At 45.7% G+C, this 15085-nt stretch overlaps 3 protein-coding genes across 4 annotated transcripts; 2 read left to right on the forward strand and 1 right to left on the reverse strand.

Moving 5' to 3' along the window:
- Positions 1-2271: 2271 nt before the first annotated feature.
- Positions 2272-4050, forward strand: RBM8A (RNA binding motif protein 8A). Of its 2 annotated transcripts, none has more exons than XM_008707756.2 (6): positions 2272-2424; positions 2700-2759; positions 2884-2961; positions 3144-3280; positions 3594-3730; positions 3832-4050. In XM_008707756.2, exons 1-6 carry the CDS (start codon positions 2358-2360, stop codon positions 3875-3877), a joined length of 525 nt encoding a protein of 174 aa, XP_008705978.1. In that variant the 5' UTR covers positions 2272-2357; the 3' UTR covers positions 3878-4050. The 2 variants fall into 2 exon arrangements, with proteins under 2 accessions (XP_008705978.1, XP_008705979.1); XM_008707757.2 differs by having other exon boundaries at positions 2887-2961.
- A 183-nt stretch (positions 4051-4233) lies between these two features.
- Positions 4234-9338, reverse strand: LOC103678407 (gonadotropin-releasing hormone II receptor). Its single transcript, XM_008707755.2, has 3 exons — positions 8405-9338; positions 5241-5451; positions 4234-4738 (listed from the first exon to the last, which is right to left on the reverse strand). Exons 1-3 carry the CDS (start codon positions 9029-9031, stop codon positions 4326-4328), a joined length of 1251 nt encoding a protein of 416 aa, XP_008705977.2. The 5' UTR covers positions 9032-9338; the 3' UTR covers positions 4234-4325.
- Positions 9339-9532: 194 nt separating this feature from the next.
- PEX11B (peroxisomal biogenesis factor 11 beta) lies at positions 9533-15031 on the forward strand. The gene is made up of 4 exons (XM_008707754.2): positions 9533-9683; positions 10479-10594; positions 10998-11199; positions 13828-15031. The coding sequence occupies exons 1-4, from the start codon at positions 9628-9630 to the stop codon at positions 14231-14233; spliced, it is 780 nt and encodes a 259-aa protein (XP_008705976.1). The 5' UTR covers positions 9533-9627; the 3' UTR covers positions 14234-15031.
- Positions 15032-15085: the final 54 nt, after the last annotated feature.

Consider the following 15085-nt stretch of genomic DNA (forward strand, 5'->3'; position numbering starts at 1 on the left):
ACATCACTACCTGAATTTATGACACAAGCTCTTTGAATTCACATATTCAAAATAAAAGCTACTTCCATACATGCTCCTCTTTGACTCCCCAAATCTGTTATTAGGATTATTATCTACCCAGGTATCTAAGCTAAAATCTTAGGTCCATCCTCAACTTTTCCCTACTGTGATCTAATCAGTCACTGTTGAGTTTACCTCCTATATACACTTTTTTTTAAAAAGATTTTATTTATTTATTTGACAGAGACAGCCAGCGAGAGAGGGAACACAAGCATGGGGAATGGGAGAGGAAGAAGCAGGCTCCCAGCGGAAGAGCCTGATGTGGGGCTCAATCCCAGAACGCTGGGATCACACCCTGAGCCGAAGGCAGACGCTTAACAACTGCGCCACCCAGGCGCCCCTACCTCCTATACACACTTAAAAAAAAAAAAAAGAAAGATTTAATTTGAGAGAGAGAGAATGAGAGCAGGGAGAGGGGCAAAGGGAGAGGGAGAGAATCCTCAAACAGACTCCCTGCCAAGTGCAGAGCCTGGGCCCGATCCCAGGACCCTGAGATCATGACCTGAGCTGTAGACTTAACTGACTGAGCCACCCAGGCGTCCCTCCTAAATAAACTTCTTAATCTGTCTTGTCTATATCCACTGCCTTAGTTCAGTTATCATTTCTGGGCTGGACCACTGCAAATAGCTTCCTAGATAGTCTCTGTCTTCATTCTTAACATCTTCCACACTGTTGTCAGATTTCGTTCTAAAATACTTAGTACTGTACCCCACTATCTTGCTTAAACCATCACTTAGCTATCTTTGTCTTCAGCAGCATTCCCCAAAGTTTTAAATGTGAACCCTTGGCATTACCTGAAACAATTTTAGGTGGTAGATGGGCATTTTTCATTTTTTAAAGATTTTATTTATTTATTTGAGAGCGAGCGAGCGAGCAAGCACGAGCATGAGAGGGCACAAGTATGAGAGCACAAGCAGGCGGGAGGAGCAGAGGAAGAGGGAGAAGCAGACTCCCTGCTATGCAGGGAGCCTGACGGGGGACTCGATCCCAGGGCCTTGGGATCAGGACCTGGGCCGTAGGCAGATCTTAACTGACTGAGCCACCCAGACACCCACATTTTTCATTTTTACTTATAGTCTATCTGAAACTGTCATAGGAAAAATATAGATTTTATATTTATGGCAGTGATATTTAAATTCAGTAGAAATGTGTTTAATTGACAAGGCAGTCTACTTAAGGAAAAATACTAATCAAGAAACGGCATGGGGGCTATCTGTGATTGTGAAAAATCATGAATACCCAAACACTTTTAAGTCAAGAAATTTTTGCCTACAGGATAAAATTCCAAAATCCTTAGCATTGCATACATTTTGGCTCCAATCTGTACTTTCAGCTTTACTTCCTAGCCACACAGCATCAGGCAAACAGAATTTCTTGCCTTTCTGGTATTTGTTCCTTCAATAAGTATGTATCAAATGTCTAGTGTGAGCCAGACACTGGTCTAAACTGTTAAGGACATCTTTGTAAATAAGAGCCTCTGCCATAAGGATTACTCTTATGGGAAATCAGACAATAAACAAGATAGAAAGTAAACAAGGTAATTAGAATCGCATTTAAGCTCTATGAAGGAAATAAACAGAGTGACGGATAGTGAAGTAAAGAAGAACCCTTCGCTTCGGGTGAGGTAGTATTTTTGGGAGACCTAAAGGATGAGGCTGAAGAAGCCATGTGAAGAGTTGCAGTAAGACCATCAGGAACAGAAGCAGCAGCAGCTGATAATCCGTCTCACCAATCCTAGTTCACTGACAACCAGATCTGTTAGTTTCCTTGAGAGAAATTCGGTGCTGCAGTACGAACCAGAAGCAGATTTTTGAGCCAGCATTGCTGACTGAACTATTTTAGAAATGTTTCCACCACAGATCCAGCTACTCCTCAGAACAGGGTACAGGTCTAGAAATTTTGAGAGAAAAAAACATTTTCCAACTTCCATTTCCTAGTATGGAGTCCAAGAAGACGGAAAACAGTCCTCTAATAAAGAAATTAGGCAGTGTTTCGCTGGCAGTAGTACTTCTCGGCTACCCTAATTAATAGGAAGCCACTGCCTGCACCTACCCGCTAGCAGTCCCTCAGGGAGCTGTTCCATTCAGCCCACCACCTGCTCAAGATGGCTACAGGAACACTTCCGGCATCTTCCAGAACTAGGCCCGCCTTCATTTGCGTATTTTCACCGCGCCGAGGGCGGGACTTAGACTTAGCTTTTGATTGGTCAACTTGACTAGCGACCTTTCCCCTCCGCGACAGTTTCCCGAGGTGCCTAGTGCCGGGGCGGCACGGACGAGAGTAAGAAGGAAGGCAAGATGGCGGACGTGCTGGATCTTCATGAGGCTGGGGGCGAGGATTTCGCCATGGATGAGGATGGGGACGGTGAGGACAGTGGAGGCGGCTGCGGGAAGCGGGGAAGGTGCGAGAGAAGGGAGTAATAGGAAAATAATTTCCTTTCCCGGCAGGGAGGATGGGAGTCGGGGAACCGGGTTTCGGTTGGATTAAAGACTGCGCCCCCTTCGGGAGGAATGGGGGTGGGACCGGGAAGGGAATGGGACTGGAGGTGGTGGGGCTTTCAGATAATGTTTCCATAAAGAGACTATTGTTATAAATACCTGTTATTTTTGTTACTCATTCTTTCACTTCTGGGGCTCCAGAGAGCATCCACAAACTGAAAGAAAAGGCGAAGAAACGGAAGGGCCGCGGCTTTGGCTCCGGTGAGTGTGTGTGGGGAAAATGAGTCTAGAATCGCGAGCGCTTCGAGTTTTGGAGTTCCCATTCAGACTCATGGGGAACAGCGGGAGAATGGATTTCTGGTGATCTCTTGTATGTTCCATATAGAAGAAGGGTCTCGAGCTCGGATGCGTGAGGATTATGATAGCGTGGAGCAGGATGGTGATGAACCTGGACCACAACGCTGTAAGTAAAATGCAACCTGTAGGGTCTGTGTTTGTAGTGAATTATGGACCAGTGAAATAAAACTCAGTAGGAATGGGGTCGGAGATACCTTAACCAATCTCTGGAATCCCCACTTACTCCGCTTTCATAATCTTGCTTGAAGTTTTTCTCTTGTGCTCAAACCACCTTCCTTTTCCCAACAGCTGTTGAAGGCTGGATTCTGTTTGTCACTGGAGTCCATGAGGAAGCCACGGAAGAAGACATCCATGACAAATTTGCAGAGTATGGGGAAATAAAAAACATCCACCTCAACCTGGACAGGCGTACAGGATACCTGAAGGTTTCCTAAGTGACACGCTATTTCCTCTTTTCCCCTATAACCTTTAGACAGCTTTGATAGTTCTCCCATGTTTGCAATGATTGGCCAAGAGCAAAGTTGAAATAAAATGAGATTGGAAATTGATTTTGTCAGACATAGCAAAGAGACAGAAACAGACATTTTGTATATACAATAAGGATATATGATGTATATTTGTTTTCTAAAGTGTGTAGGTTTTTCTATTTGAGTATGAGTTTAGATTTGAGAATGAAGATACTTGGGTGGTGCTTGGTGGAATACTAGGGTTTTGATCTCTGTCTTTTCACTTTCCCAGGGGTATACTCTAGTTGAGTATGAAACATACAAGGAGGCCCAGGCTGCTATGGAGGGACTCAATGGCCAGGATTTGATGGGACAGCCAATCAGTGTGGACTGGTGTTTTGTTCGGGGTCCACCCAAGGGCAAGAGGAGGTAAAGTGGAGAGGGCAAACTATCTTGGTGAAGGGAACATGAGCAAAACAGAATAAGGGCGTTGTATTACGTTCCTCTAATGGGCCCTTCCTTTTCCCTAGAGGTGGCCGAAGACGCAGCAGGAGTCCAGACCGGAGGCGGCGCTGACAGGTTCACTGTTGTCCAGATGTTCTCTCCAGAGATTCTACTTGACCACGCAGCCTTGGAGAAATAGGCCTGGGGTGGAACTCACTGCGTTTATATTTAATCTGTCACCCTATTTGCTTAGTGGGTTTTTTTTTCCTCTGAGTTATGAATAAATGTCCCATTTTTGTTTTGTACATTTAAAATTACTTTCCTCTTCTAACATTGCAATCTCTGAAGCACTATTTACAGTAAGGCAGTATGGGTTACTTTGAAGATACTTCTAGGGCCTCAATTCTATGTGAATTTCTACGTTAAATACAGCCTCGAGTCTCAGCTAGTGTCAAAGTAGAGACACTGCTCAGTACTAGTTTTTCTTGTAAGCTAAGAGAACGGGTAGAAGTGAGGTGTTCTTGTGATATTAAAGCGTAATTATTTTGTTCCTGTATACTCTGTCAGGTGCAAATGGATGTTATAGGAATGTCTCTTTCATTTCTCCTGTCCTTCTTGCTGCCACATTTGTTTGTACTTGCAGCTGTCTAAGGGCTTGAATCTCCTGTCGGGGCAATCTCTCAGAACCTTTTTCCCTGGAAGAGTCTATACTAAGTTCTTGGTGCCTTCTTCGGCAGCCGAGGGTAAAGGCCCCATAGAGGAGAGGATCCAGAGGAGCATTGAGGAGGCCAAAAAGGAAAAGGATGTGGCTGAGGCTGGGGGAGACTTTAGTTAGCATGGTGGGAGAGAACCAGTACCACAGGCCCAGCAGGTAATAAGGTGTCCAGCAGAGGACGAAGGTCAGCAAGACAAGTAGGGCCAGTCGCAGGGCCCGCAGACGAACACGGGAGCGATTGTCTAAGGAGCGACGAAGGGCAAATTCACCGGCAGGGGCTGGGGATTTAGAAAACATACTCAAATTCAGAACCACTCAGCTTCTGAATTGAGTGTAGGATGAAAGAGCAGTGATTATGTGAGCTGGAGTTCTGCTACAAGGAAGAGAATGTGGCAAATAGGAGGTAGTGTTGCACATCCTCTTCCCTTCCCAAACTGGGACTGTTTGCCCCCTCCTGTCCCCCAGGGATTATGACAGACATGCTGGAGGAAAGGTTTTGATTGAGGTGTGGTGTTATGAAGCTCCTAAGACTACTTGAAGACTTGGTGTCCAAGACTAAAGGAGAATACTGATCACTTTTCTCCTTAGTCCTTGCCCCGCTAACTCAGCAATGGAGGCTGGTTAGAATTGAAGACATTTAGAAAATATTGGTAGCATCAGATGCTACAGGAATGGTTATGATGTCACTTTTCGTTTGACAGAAAACTATCAAATCAGTAAATGAGGATAGAGGCAATAGTTTTTAGGGTATGGATTAGGGCCGGGAGATTGAAGTCTCACCATGGTTCCCATTCCTTGTCCGGGGACTAGACACACTGAGGACAATGCGGCTGTAGCAGATGGTCATGGCAGTCAGCGGCAGCAGAAAGAGGCAGCAGAAGGTGAAGAGGTTATAGGTGATTTCTTGCCATCGAGCCTTGAAGCTGCCTTTGGTGACACACTGAGTGAAGGGAACTGGGCCAGCTCGGCGGACGGTGTGGAACAGGAACAGCTGGAGTGGAGTTTGAGGACTATTAGAACTGGTCCCCTTTCACCCTTCTCACCAGTCACACTATCCCAATTCATCCTTAATTCTCTGCAGAGCTGGGTAGTGCAGAGTTCATCCACAGTGCCATATTTAAAAGGGTAAACACTTGAGAATCCGTGTCTTCCCCTTAGGCTATTGAGCTAATCGTTAAGTTTGTTAAATCCTGGGACTTAAAGAATCTTGCCTTCTCAAGTACTATTCTAACACTGCACTTTATAAAAGGATATTTCTACCACCTCACCCACATTTTTAGCTGAAATGATTGTTTTGATGTGTCTAATTCTGTGGAAAAAGAAATTTTGTATAAAATGGGTGCTGCTAAAATTTCAGGCCATTTTGCAGCCACTCTGTGAAGTGACCTTTAGTGATAGTCTTATGTACAATAACTATAACAGTGAAACAATGTTATGTAATAAAATTTAACATTTCCTAAATGCTGTTGGCTGCCCCTCCCCCTTTTTGGTAAATTGCTAAGTTTTTGGGTTGAACCCTAAATAGTATTTTTCAGTTTAGAGCTTCAGGGTTAGTACCTTCGTTCAGGTAAGGCAGACTGAGTCACTATTAGTTTGATAAAAGGCAAGCTTAGTGGGTCTCAGATTCCTAGATCTAAGGCATTTGGGAAAGTGATTTCAGCAGGCATGAGAGACTTCAGGAAAGGTGGATAGTATCAGCCACAGACAAAATTTTATGAATAACTTGGAGTTATGCTCAGCTGCTCTGAGCTAGCCGGGGAGTAGTCTTTCCCGTCCCCTGCCTTGAGTCATGTATTTGTAGGTGTTTTGGTTGGTTGGTTGGTTTTCACTGTGCCTAGATTTATCTGACATCGTGAAAGGGGTTTAAAAATAAGCAAGGCTCCTGGACTTAGAGTTTGATCTGTAACCCTACTTCTGCCTTTCCTTCCCCCTATTATATGCAATTTACCATCTACTATAGAAACCTTCCTTTCAACCCCTTGTAATACTTAGAAACTTGAGCCTTTGAAGATAATTTCTAACTACTCCAGTACTCCCTCACCATACTAACACCACACTTTTAAAAAGGTTTTTTTATTGACATATTAGTCCTTGAAGGTAGGATTTTTTATTTTATTTTTAAGATTTATTTATTTGAGAGAGAGATAGCATGAGAGGGGAAAAGGTGAGAGGGAGAAGCAGACTCCCCGCTGAGCTAGGAGCCCAATGCAGGACCCCAGGATCATGACCTGAGCCGAAGGCAGTTGCTTAACCACCTTAGCCACCCAGGTACCCCTAGGATTAATATTTTAAATAGAACACATGGGCAATGCAGAATTTATACAAGAGGATGCTAATTTGGAACCAAAATACCATCTTTTGCACATATATATAACGTTATCATCAGTTTGCCATTGAAGCAAATGGAGATTGCAATTGTCAGAATGTAACAAAGGCTGAAACTCCTGTCCAATTTTGCTTCATATAAACAACTAATACCTTTTGCACTGAAGCAGCAATGCTGCTTTTTAAAGCTTTGGGTAGCAGAGGTCCTGCTTGCAACATTGTTGGAAGCACTATTTTTGTCTTAGAACTATAGTCAGACTATTTGTAGTTAATTTCTAATATTGGAGGATTTAAGGATCAGATTTTATTTTATATTATTTTTTTTAAAGATTTTATTTATTTATAGACAGCGAGAGAGGGAACACAAGCAGGGGGAGTGGGAGAGGAAGAAGCAGGCTCCCAGCGGAAGAGCCTGATGTGGGGCTCAATCCCAGAACGCTGGGATCATGCCCCGATCCGAAGGCAGACGCTTAACAACTGCGCCACCCAGGCGCCCCGTAAGGATCAAATTTTAAATCTAATTGTATAATGCATTATTATTCCAGAGCCCCTTCTAGGTAGAATCCTAATCCTGGTCTCTCAAGATGCTGTTCTACTCCTTCCCCTCAGAGGGTGGTGGTGGTTTTGGTCTTCAAAGAATTGCTTCAAATTTCATTTTTTTCTAGATTTCTAGTTCATTGTCAGTACATGAGATTTGATAACTAGAACTCAAGTTCAGATGTTCTGTTTCCTTTCTAGTTTTCTTTCCAGTTTTCACAGTAAAGCGAGAGTAAAAAATACAAATCTGACTTTGTCCTCTCCACCTTTTACCTTATTGTCTCTCCACTATCCTCAGGGTAAAGTACAAGCTTAATATCTGTAACTTGGCTCTTCCTTCCCATCCAAGCTCATTACTCATCCATTTTCTAGCCCTCAATTTTAGCTTCTACTTTCTACCCTCCCCAGCATTCCTCCTGCTTTAACTTGTCTAACACCTCTCTTAATTTAATAAATAAAAAACAAACAGTTTTAATGTCTTTGAGACGTTTTCCCTGACTGTTGAAGAGTGGGTCAGACATCCTCATTGTTCTTTACTTTAGCTCCTTATGCTTACCTTTAGCATAATGCTCGACTGCATACTGTATTATAATTGCATACTAATATGTCTTCTGCATTAGTCTAAGTTTCCTGAAGGCAGGTCTTTGCTGCTCAATCCTTGATAGAGCATTAGAGTGTCCCTAGGGGTGATGTACTTTATTTTTGAATGGATGAGTGACTGTACCACCGAGTTTTAACCAAAGCCCCTGACTTCACTGTCTTCTCTATAGACCCCCACATATGTTTCATCCTTAGAGTTTTCTGCAACAATCTGAAGAAGGAGCTGAGAGGATGCAAAAAGGTGAAAGCCAAGCATAGCAAAGCTAAAGGAAGAGGCATAGATACAGGGTACTGCTTTGGAGAGGTAGGCTCTTAACAGAGATACAGATTAACATGCAATGATCTTAACTTGCAAAACAGCAGAGGCTCCCCTCAGGATTAATGGGTGACCACTGATCAAGCACACTCCTTGACTCCAAACAGTCATGTTGTTTACCCACATTCTTGTCCAGTCTAGCCTAGAATCCCAACAAGTCACTCACCTGGGGCAAAGCAAGCAGGAAACTAAGTCCCCAGGCTGTCCCCAGAAGTTTCCTTCCAGCTGAGCGGGGTCCAAGTGGGTGGAGTATGGCTGCCTGACGGTCAAGTCCAATGACCACAGGCAGGAAAGCTGCAGCATACATGGCCACTAGTTTCAGGAACATGAGTGTCCGACATGCGATATCCCCAGCCAGCCACTGAACAGTGATATTCCAGATGGCATCTAGGGGCATAACCACAAAAGTGACTAGTAAGTCAGCAGCTGCTAAGTGGGCAAAGAGTCGTCGTACAGGGGAGGGGCGGAGTTGGCTGGGTTGTGGCCGAGTCACTGACCACAGGACGGCCAGGTTCCCTCCAGCTGAGGAAATGAACAGCGCGATAGTCACTCCCACTCGGACCTTGGCTGCAGCTGAGAAGGTGGGCAGCTCTGAGCCCTCCACCTCTACTCCTGATCCCGCCCAGACCTCCTCCCCCGCTGCTAACCCCCGAGGGGTGCCATTGCCTGCAGACATGGTGACCTGGAAGGGAAAGGGGTGGATGGAGTGTAAGTATGAAGAGTTTAGCTTCGTCCACTGATTCTTCGCCCTCCTTATTAGGATCTGAAGCTGGTTATTGCGAATTTCGTCCATTAAAGGCTCTGTCTCTGGAGACTCTCCATCTGTATCCTGGAAGTCATCTGTATCCTTCCTCCTTCTCTAGGTCACCTGCCCAACTGTCAGGGTCCCGCAAGGAACGGGGATCTGGTGCTGGCTCGAACTTCCATAGACTTCTTTAGCTCCTAGAGCCCTGGGTTCGGCCGCAGCGCGCGTTTGCGTGTGTGTCTGTGTGTGTATTGGGGTGTTTTGGAAGCACCCCGGGGGACAACCCCATCCCAGCCCTGCAGGCGAGATGCTGCGGTGCCTTCTCGCCCCGCCCCTACTGCAGGCCCCGCCCCTGGCCCAGAACATGTAAAGAAAAATGTACCGCTGGAGGCATGCTTAGGAAGTAGAGGCCGTCGGCTAAAAGTACGCTGTGACGGAGACACACCGAAAACACGCCGGTGTTGGTCCAGAGACAAACGCTTCTTGTTCTGAGATTTCAAGGCCGGCTCCACTCTCTTTCTTTTCTGGTGATGTTTGTCCCTCGCGAGATACCGTTGATCCGCCAGGAGGCGTGACTAGGGGCGGGAAGTGGGGCGGGAGCGGGGCTGCGGAGCCGGGGCTGCGGAGCCGGGGCTGCCGCTGTCATGGACGCCTGGGTTCGCTTCAGTGCTCAGAGCCAGGCCCGGGAGCGGTTGTGTAGGTGCGGCCCGAATAGGAATGGGGGTGGGGACAGAGGAAGATCCTCGTGGGGCGAGGTCCGTTCATACTACGGGGGTCAAAAAGGGTCAGCACGGGCTACGGGGGCCCGGACGGACCGCCAGGCGCTGATTTGAGCGGGCCGTGAGGAGATGATTCGTTTCTGCTCACCGGAAAGATGGGGAAACTGAGGCACGAGTGGGCCACTGGGGAGGCCGCTCAGGGTGGCCATGTCCACATAAGACCAACACTTTACTAACCGGGCGGTGGTGGCGTGAGGAGCATTCGCCCCGCGATGGATATCCGGACTGTGCCCCCCAGAGCTGAGTGGCTCCAAGTTCCCTTATCCCCTCACCCTGCTGTCATCCGGGAACCCCTCTGCCTCCGCCCTGTCTTCCGGTCTCAGTTGAGCTAGAGGGCCTTGAAATCTAGTTCACCTCTTCTGAAAATAATCTCTCCATCTGTCCCCCACTCCTTTGCATGTCACGTACATGCTCACACTGATGTGCTCGTGATGGACCCGCTGCCGCCTTCAGTCCCCTTCAGACTTCATCATTGTCAAAACTGTTTTTCTCAACTCCAAGTAATGCCCCCAACTCCTTTTCTAGGCTCCTTTTAATCCTTACGCCTTTCCCTTCCCCTGGCCTGAAGGAGAAACGGTAAGAAATGGGCATAAAGAGGAGGAAAAGGAATGTTCTCAAACTGGGAAAAGGGGAAGTCAATACATTCCCTTTGGAAGACATTTTTGAGGGGTAGGTTAGGGATGTCTCCACCTTAACTTGCCTGGCCTCTCCTCCAGGGCTGCCCAGTATGCCTGCTCCCTTCTTGGCCATGCACTGCAGAAACATGGGGCCAGTCCCGAGTTACAGAAACAAATTCGACAACTGGAGGGTCATCTGAGCCTAGGAAGAAAGCGTAAGTAACCGTGCTTTTGCTTTATTACTCCAGCACTTCCTCCATCCGCAGCTATTCTCCCTTAGTCCTTCCTTCCTGTTCTTGACCTTCTCTACCAGTTCTTCCCCCTTATTTGGCTCTGCACTTACCCTCTGCATGCCTCTTGGTTGAGGTAAGAGAGCAGGGGTAAGAGACTAATGCAGGATTGGAGAGAATGGGGCAAGTTTGAGAAAACCAAACTGGGACACAAATTAACTAAAATTTGAAGAAAAAAATTTTTTGAACTGTTTTTCTTCTTTTAAAAAAATTGTAATTATTTTTTCTATCACTTCCTCAACTTTCACCTTTTTGCTTCCTCCTTCTCTGTGTCTTACTCTCTGCCTCTACTTCCAAATCCTTGCTTCTCCTTGCTAATCTCCACAAGTTCTACGCCTGGGTAACTCAGCAGATGCCCTTGAGTCAGCCAAACGAGCTGTGCACTTATCAGATGTTGTCCTGAGATTCTGCATCACTGTTAGTCACCTCAATCGAGCCTTGTACTTCGCCTGTGACAATGTCCTGTGGGCTGGAAAATCTGGACTAGCCCCTCGTGTGGATCAGGAGAAGTGGGCCCAGCGTTCATTCAGGTTTGATATCCTTTTATCCTACAAGACCTTTTGTATTTCCCATACTGCATAGCTTGCTTTTTATGAGTGAAAGATCTTTCAGGGTCTTCCTAGAATATACACATCTTAATCACTTGGCTTCTAATCTTCATTTAGAGTTTAAACTATCAGAGAATAGTGAATGGAGGCAGATGGAAGACAGATGCTCTGCCATGATGAATGACTAAGATTGGGCAAGATAAGATATTACATTGCTTTAAGTCTGCTTCTATCTATACCATAGGTTATGGCTCTCACTGCCTGCTCATTCACTCATTCTAAAAATATTTAGGAAGTGCTTACTATGGGCCAGGGAATAAAGCACAGAGTCAGATATGGTTCCCATTCTCACTAAGCTTCTAGTCTAGTGGGGGAGTTATATTAAGACAACCACCCAACAAATTATTTGTGGAAATGTACAGGGTGTTATGAGATATGTAACAAAGGGAGCTGATTTCGATTAAGAGGCCAGGGAAGAACTCTTTGAGAAGTAATGTTTTAGTTCAGACTTGAAGTCTGAATAGAAGTTAGTCAAAGCAAACAGTAGGAAAGAAGAGCTTCTCAAACAGAAAATAGCCCATTCTGAGGCTTTAAACCAAGAAAGATTTTGTGGAATTAGAGAAATTGAAAGAAAGCCAGCATGATGGAGAGTATTGAGTGAAGGGCATAAGTTTGAACTGGAGATGTGGAGAGGACTGGATCATTCATGCAAGGCCTCTTCGGCAAGAGTGGGCTTTTTTGGTTTAGTTTTGTTTAAATTTTATCCTAAGTACAATGGGTTCTGAAAAGAGATGTGACATGATTCGAACTGTGTTTAAAGAAGATCTCTCTTGCTACAGTGGAAAATGGATTGTAGTAGGGCAATAGAGGAGGAAATGCCCTAATATGGCCAAGAGATGATGTTGGCTTAGAATAAGGTGCCACCCAGGCACCCCTAGATTTCATTTTATTTTTTATTTATTTATTTTTAAAAAAGATTTTATTTATTTATTCGACAGAGATAGAGACAGCCAGTGAGAGAGGGAACACAAGCAGGGGGAGTGGGAGAGGAAGAAGCAGGCTCATAGCGGGAGAGCCTGACGTGGGGCTCGATCCCAGAACGCCGGGATCACGCCCTGAGCCGAAGGCAGACGCTTAACCGCTGTGCCACCCAGGCGCCCCCTAGATTTCCTTTTAAATGGGATAGGAAGGAAGCCCTGGAGAGTTTTAAGAAGGGGAGTAATGATGTGATTTACTATGTGAAATTAGCTTGTTGGAGGCAGGGGGCAAGAGTGGCAATGGAGAGACCAGTTAATGACTACAGTAGTAGTTTGAGCAAGAGGTGCTGGCGGCTGAGACTGTGCTGGTGGGGTATGAGAGAGAGAGAAATGTGATTGGATGCAGGATGTGTTTTGGAGGTAGGACAATTATATTGAGTACAGATCACCATGTCAGAATGGATTTAAAAAAACATAGACTGTTGGGGAGACTGGGTGGCTCAGTCAGTTGAGCATCCGACTCTTGGTTTCTGCTCAGGTCACTATCTCATGGTTGGTCGGTTGGTCTTGGGATCGAGCTCCCTTCTCCCCCGACCTTGGGCTCCGTGCTCCATGGGAGTCTGCTTCAGATTCTTTCTCCCTCTCCCACTACCCCTCCCCACTGATGCTCTCTCTCTCTAAAATAAATGAATAAAATCTTAAAACAAACAAACCAACAAACCATAGACTGTTCATTGGTTGGTTGGTTTTTTAAGTAGGCTCCCTGCATGGAGCGCAGTGTGGGGCCTGAACCCAGGACCCTGAGATCAAGACCTAAGCTGATATCAAGATTTGGACGCTTAACCAACTGAGCCACCCAGGCACCCCTGTTTGTTTGTTTTAAGATTTACTTATTTATTTGTCAGAGACAGAGCATACAAGCAAGGGGAGTGGCAGGGAGAGGGAGAGGGAGGCTCCCTGCTGATCAAGGAGTGTGATGATGCTGTGATAGACTCCATCCCAGGACCCCGGGATCATGACCTGAGCCAAAGGCAGACATTTAACGGACTGAGCCACCCAGGCGTCCCTGTTTGTTTTTTAAGTAATCTCTACGCCCAATGTGGGGCTCAAACTCACGACCCCAAGATGAAGAGTAGCTTTACTGACTGAGCCAGCCAGGAGCCCTAAACATAGACTGTTCTTAAGGAATTGATACATCTAACACATTTAGCAAGTTGCTTAACACTTCTGGGCCTTGCTTTTTGTTTTTGTTTATTTTAACAAGAGAATGGGATTTAAAAGATCTATAATGTGTCTGAGTCTCTAAACAAACGAAGCTTGTTCTCTGAAAACATTTGCATTATTATAGCTCAAGTTGAATGTGTGTGTGCTAATGGGTTGCCAAGTGGACAAGTGAAATTTGACGGTGCTCTTGGAAGGTTTGATGATGCTCATGACTTTAAGCCAGGATCTTAAGGTACATGGAAACACAGAAAGCTGGGAAGACATTCCTGATAGTGGGTAGTAGCATTTACTGCTGGTGTTCTCATGTAGAATTCCTTTGCACTGTGGGGGAAAAATGTTTAAGCATTCTGTTTAATATGCTAAGTGGCTCTATGTGCCCTTACTGACTCTTCTGGCCTGTTTTTCCCAGGTATTATCTGTTTTCCCTCATCATGAATTTGAGCCGTGATGCTTATGAGATTCGCCTACTGATGGAGCAAGAGTCTTCAGCTTGTAGCCGGCGACTGAAGGGTTCTGGAGGAGGAGGCCCAGGAGGAATTGAAACTGCAGGACCTGGGGGTCCAGGAACTCCAGGAGGAGGCTTGCCTCAACTGGCTCTCAAGCTTCAGCTGCGAGTGCTGCTCTTGGCTCGGGTCCTTCGAGGTCATCCCCCACTTCTGCTGGATGTGGTCAGAAATGCCTGTGATCTTTTTATTCCATTGGACAAACTAGGCCTCTGGCGCTGTGGCCCTGGGATTGTGGGGCTTTGTGGCCTCGTGTCCTCCATCCTGTCTATTCTTACTCTGATCTGCCCTTGGCTACGACTCAAGCCCTGATATTCTGGTACAGGATAAGGAGGGGATCTGAATTGGTAAGATGGAATCTTAGATCATCCCAGTGTGTACCAGCCTCATTCTAATTCTACTCCTTGGTTAAAGTTAAAATCCCAAGATTTCAGGGTGGAGGGAGGAGCTTCGGGGAAGGTGAGGTGAAGGGAGGTGACTTGTGAAGTCAACAGGATGATTCTGACGTTCAGATCTTCTGGAGCTTTTGCTTTTTCCTCCTTCATTGCAATGTCTGTGTCTCTCTTGACCCCTTTTACTTTGTGTTTCTTAAGTCTATTTACGATTCTGTCTCTGTATCTTATTTTTACTTTCTCAGTTTGCTGTCCTAGGAATTTAGTCAGCAGAATTACTTTTTTGGTAGGGGAGGTAGAAGATGTGGTCTGTAAGGTTCGAACTGCCTTCTTTTTCCTCACAAAGGTGACTTGTGGCAGGTTTTACCCCCTTCAAATGCCACCAAATCATAATTTTAGAGACTTTATGTCCCAGTGGATTCTCCCCTCATGCAGCAGAGATGGTTTGATAACTTCCTCCTTCATTTCTACCTCACCAGCCTCCCTCATGACTTGGCCCTTCCCTCTACTCACACCTGCAGATTTCTGCTTACACTTTTATTTCAGGGCTTTGTTCCGTAGCCTGTTCTCACCCCTTCTTTGTCTATCCAGAAGGATGCTGTGTCTAGCATCTTGCTGTAAATACTGTACAGTGATTCTGTGTAAATAGCTGTGGCCGTGCCCACGATGGAGAGCAAGGCTTCCAGGTCAGCACATTAAAGATCAGTTTGCTCATCAATGTTTGGTCTGGTCCCATGTGTTCTGGTCATCTGAGGTCTCTAATTCCTGTTAC

The sequence above is a fragment of the Ursus maritimus genome, unplaced genomic scaffold (genome assembly GCF_017311325.1).
Source record: "Ursus maritimus isolate PB19 unplaced genomic scaffold, ASM1731132v1 scaffold_12, whole genome shotgun sequence".
In the NCBI taxonomy this organism is placed as follows: Eukaryota; Metazoa; Chordata; class Mammalia; order Carnivora; family Ursidae; genus Ursus; species Ursus maritimus.

Excerpts from the sequence above, each read along its gene's own strand:
- LOC103678407 (XM_008707755.2), bottom strand. The coding sequence starts at position 9,031 with ATGGACGAAATTCGCAATAACCAGCTTCAGATCCTAATAAGGAGGGCG. Across the intron at positions 5,452-8,404 it reads TCCTGCTTGCTTTGCCCCAG|CTGTTCCTGTTCCACACCGT; the intron begins GTGAGTGACTTG and ends ACTCCACTCCAG. Across the intron at positions 4,739-5,240 it reads GACAAGGAATGGGAACCATG|CCCCTGCCGGTGAATTTGCC; the intron begins GTGAGACTTCAA and ends CTAAATCCCCAG.
- RBM8A (XM_008707756.2), top strand. The coding sequence starts at position 2,358 with ATGGCGGACGTGCTGGATCTTCATGAGGCTGGGGGCGAGGATTTCGCC. Across the intron at positions 2,425-2,699 it reads CATGGATGAGGATGGGGACG|AGAGCATCCACAAACTGAAA; the intron begins GTGAGGACAGTG and ends CTGGGGCTCCAG. Across the intron at positions 2,962-3,143 it reads TGAACCTGGACCACAACGCT|CTGTTGAAGGCTGGATTCTG; the intron begins GTAAGTAAAATG and ends TTTTCCCAACAG.
- PEX11B (XM_008707754.2), top strand. The coding sequence starts at position 9,628 with ATGGACGCCTGGGTTCGCTTCAGTGCTCAGAGCCAGGCCCGGGAGCGG. Across the intron at positions 10,595-10,997 it reads TCTGAGCCTAGGAAGAAAGC|TTCTACGCCTGGGTAACTCA; the intron begins GTAAGTAACCGT and ends AATCTCCACAAG. Across the intron at positions 11,200-13,827 it reads TGGGCCCAGCGTTCATTCAG|GTATTATCTGTTTTCCCTCA; the intron begins GTTTGATATCCT and ends TGTTTTTCCCAG.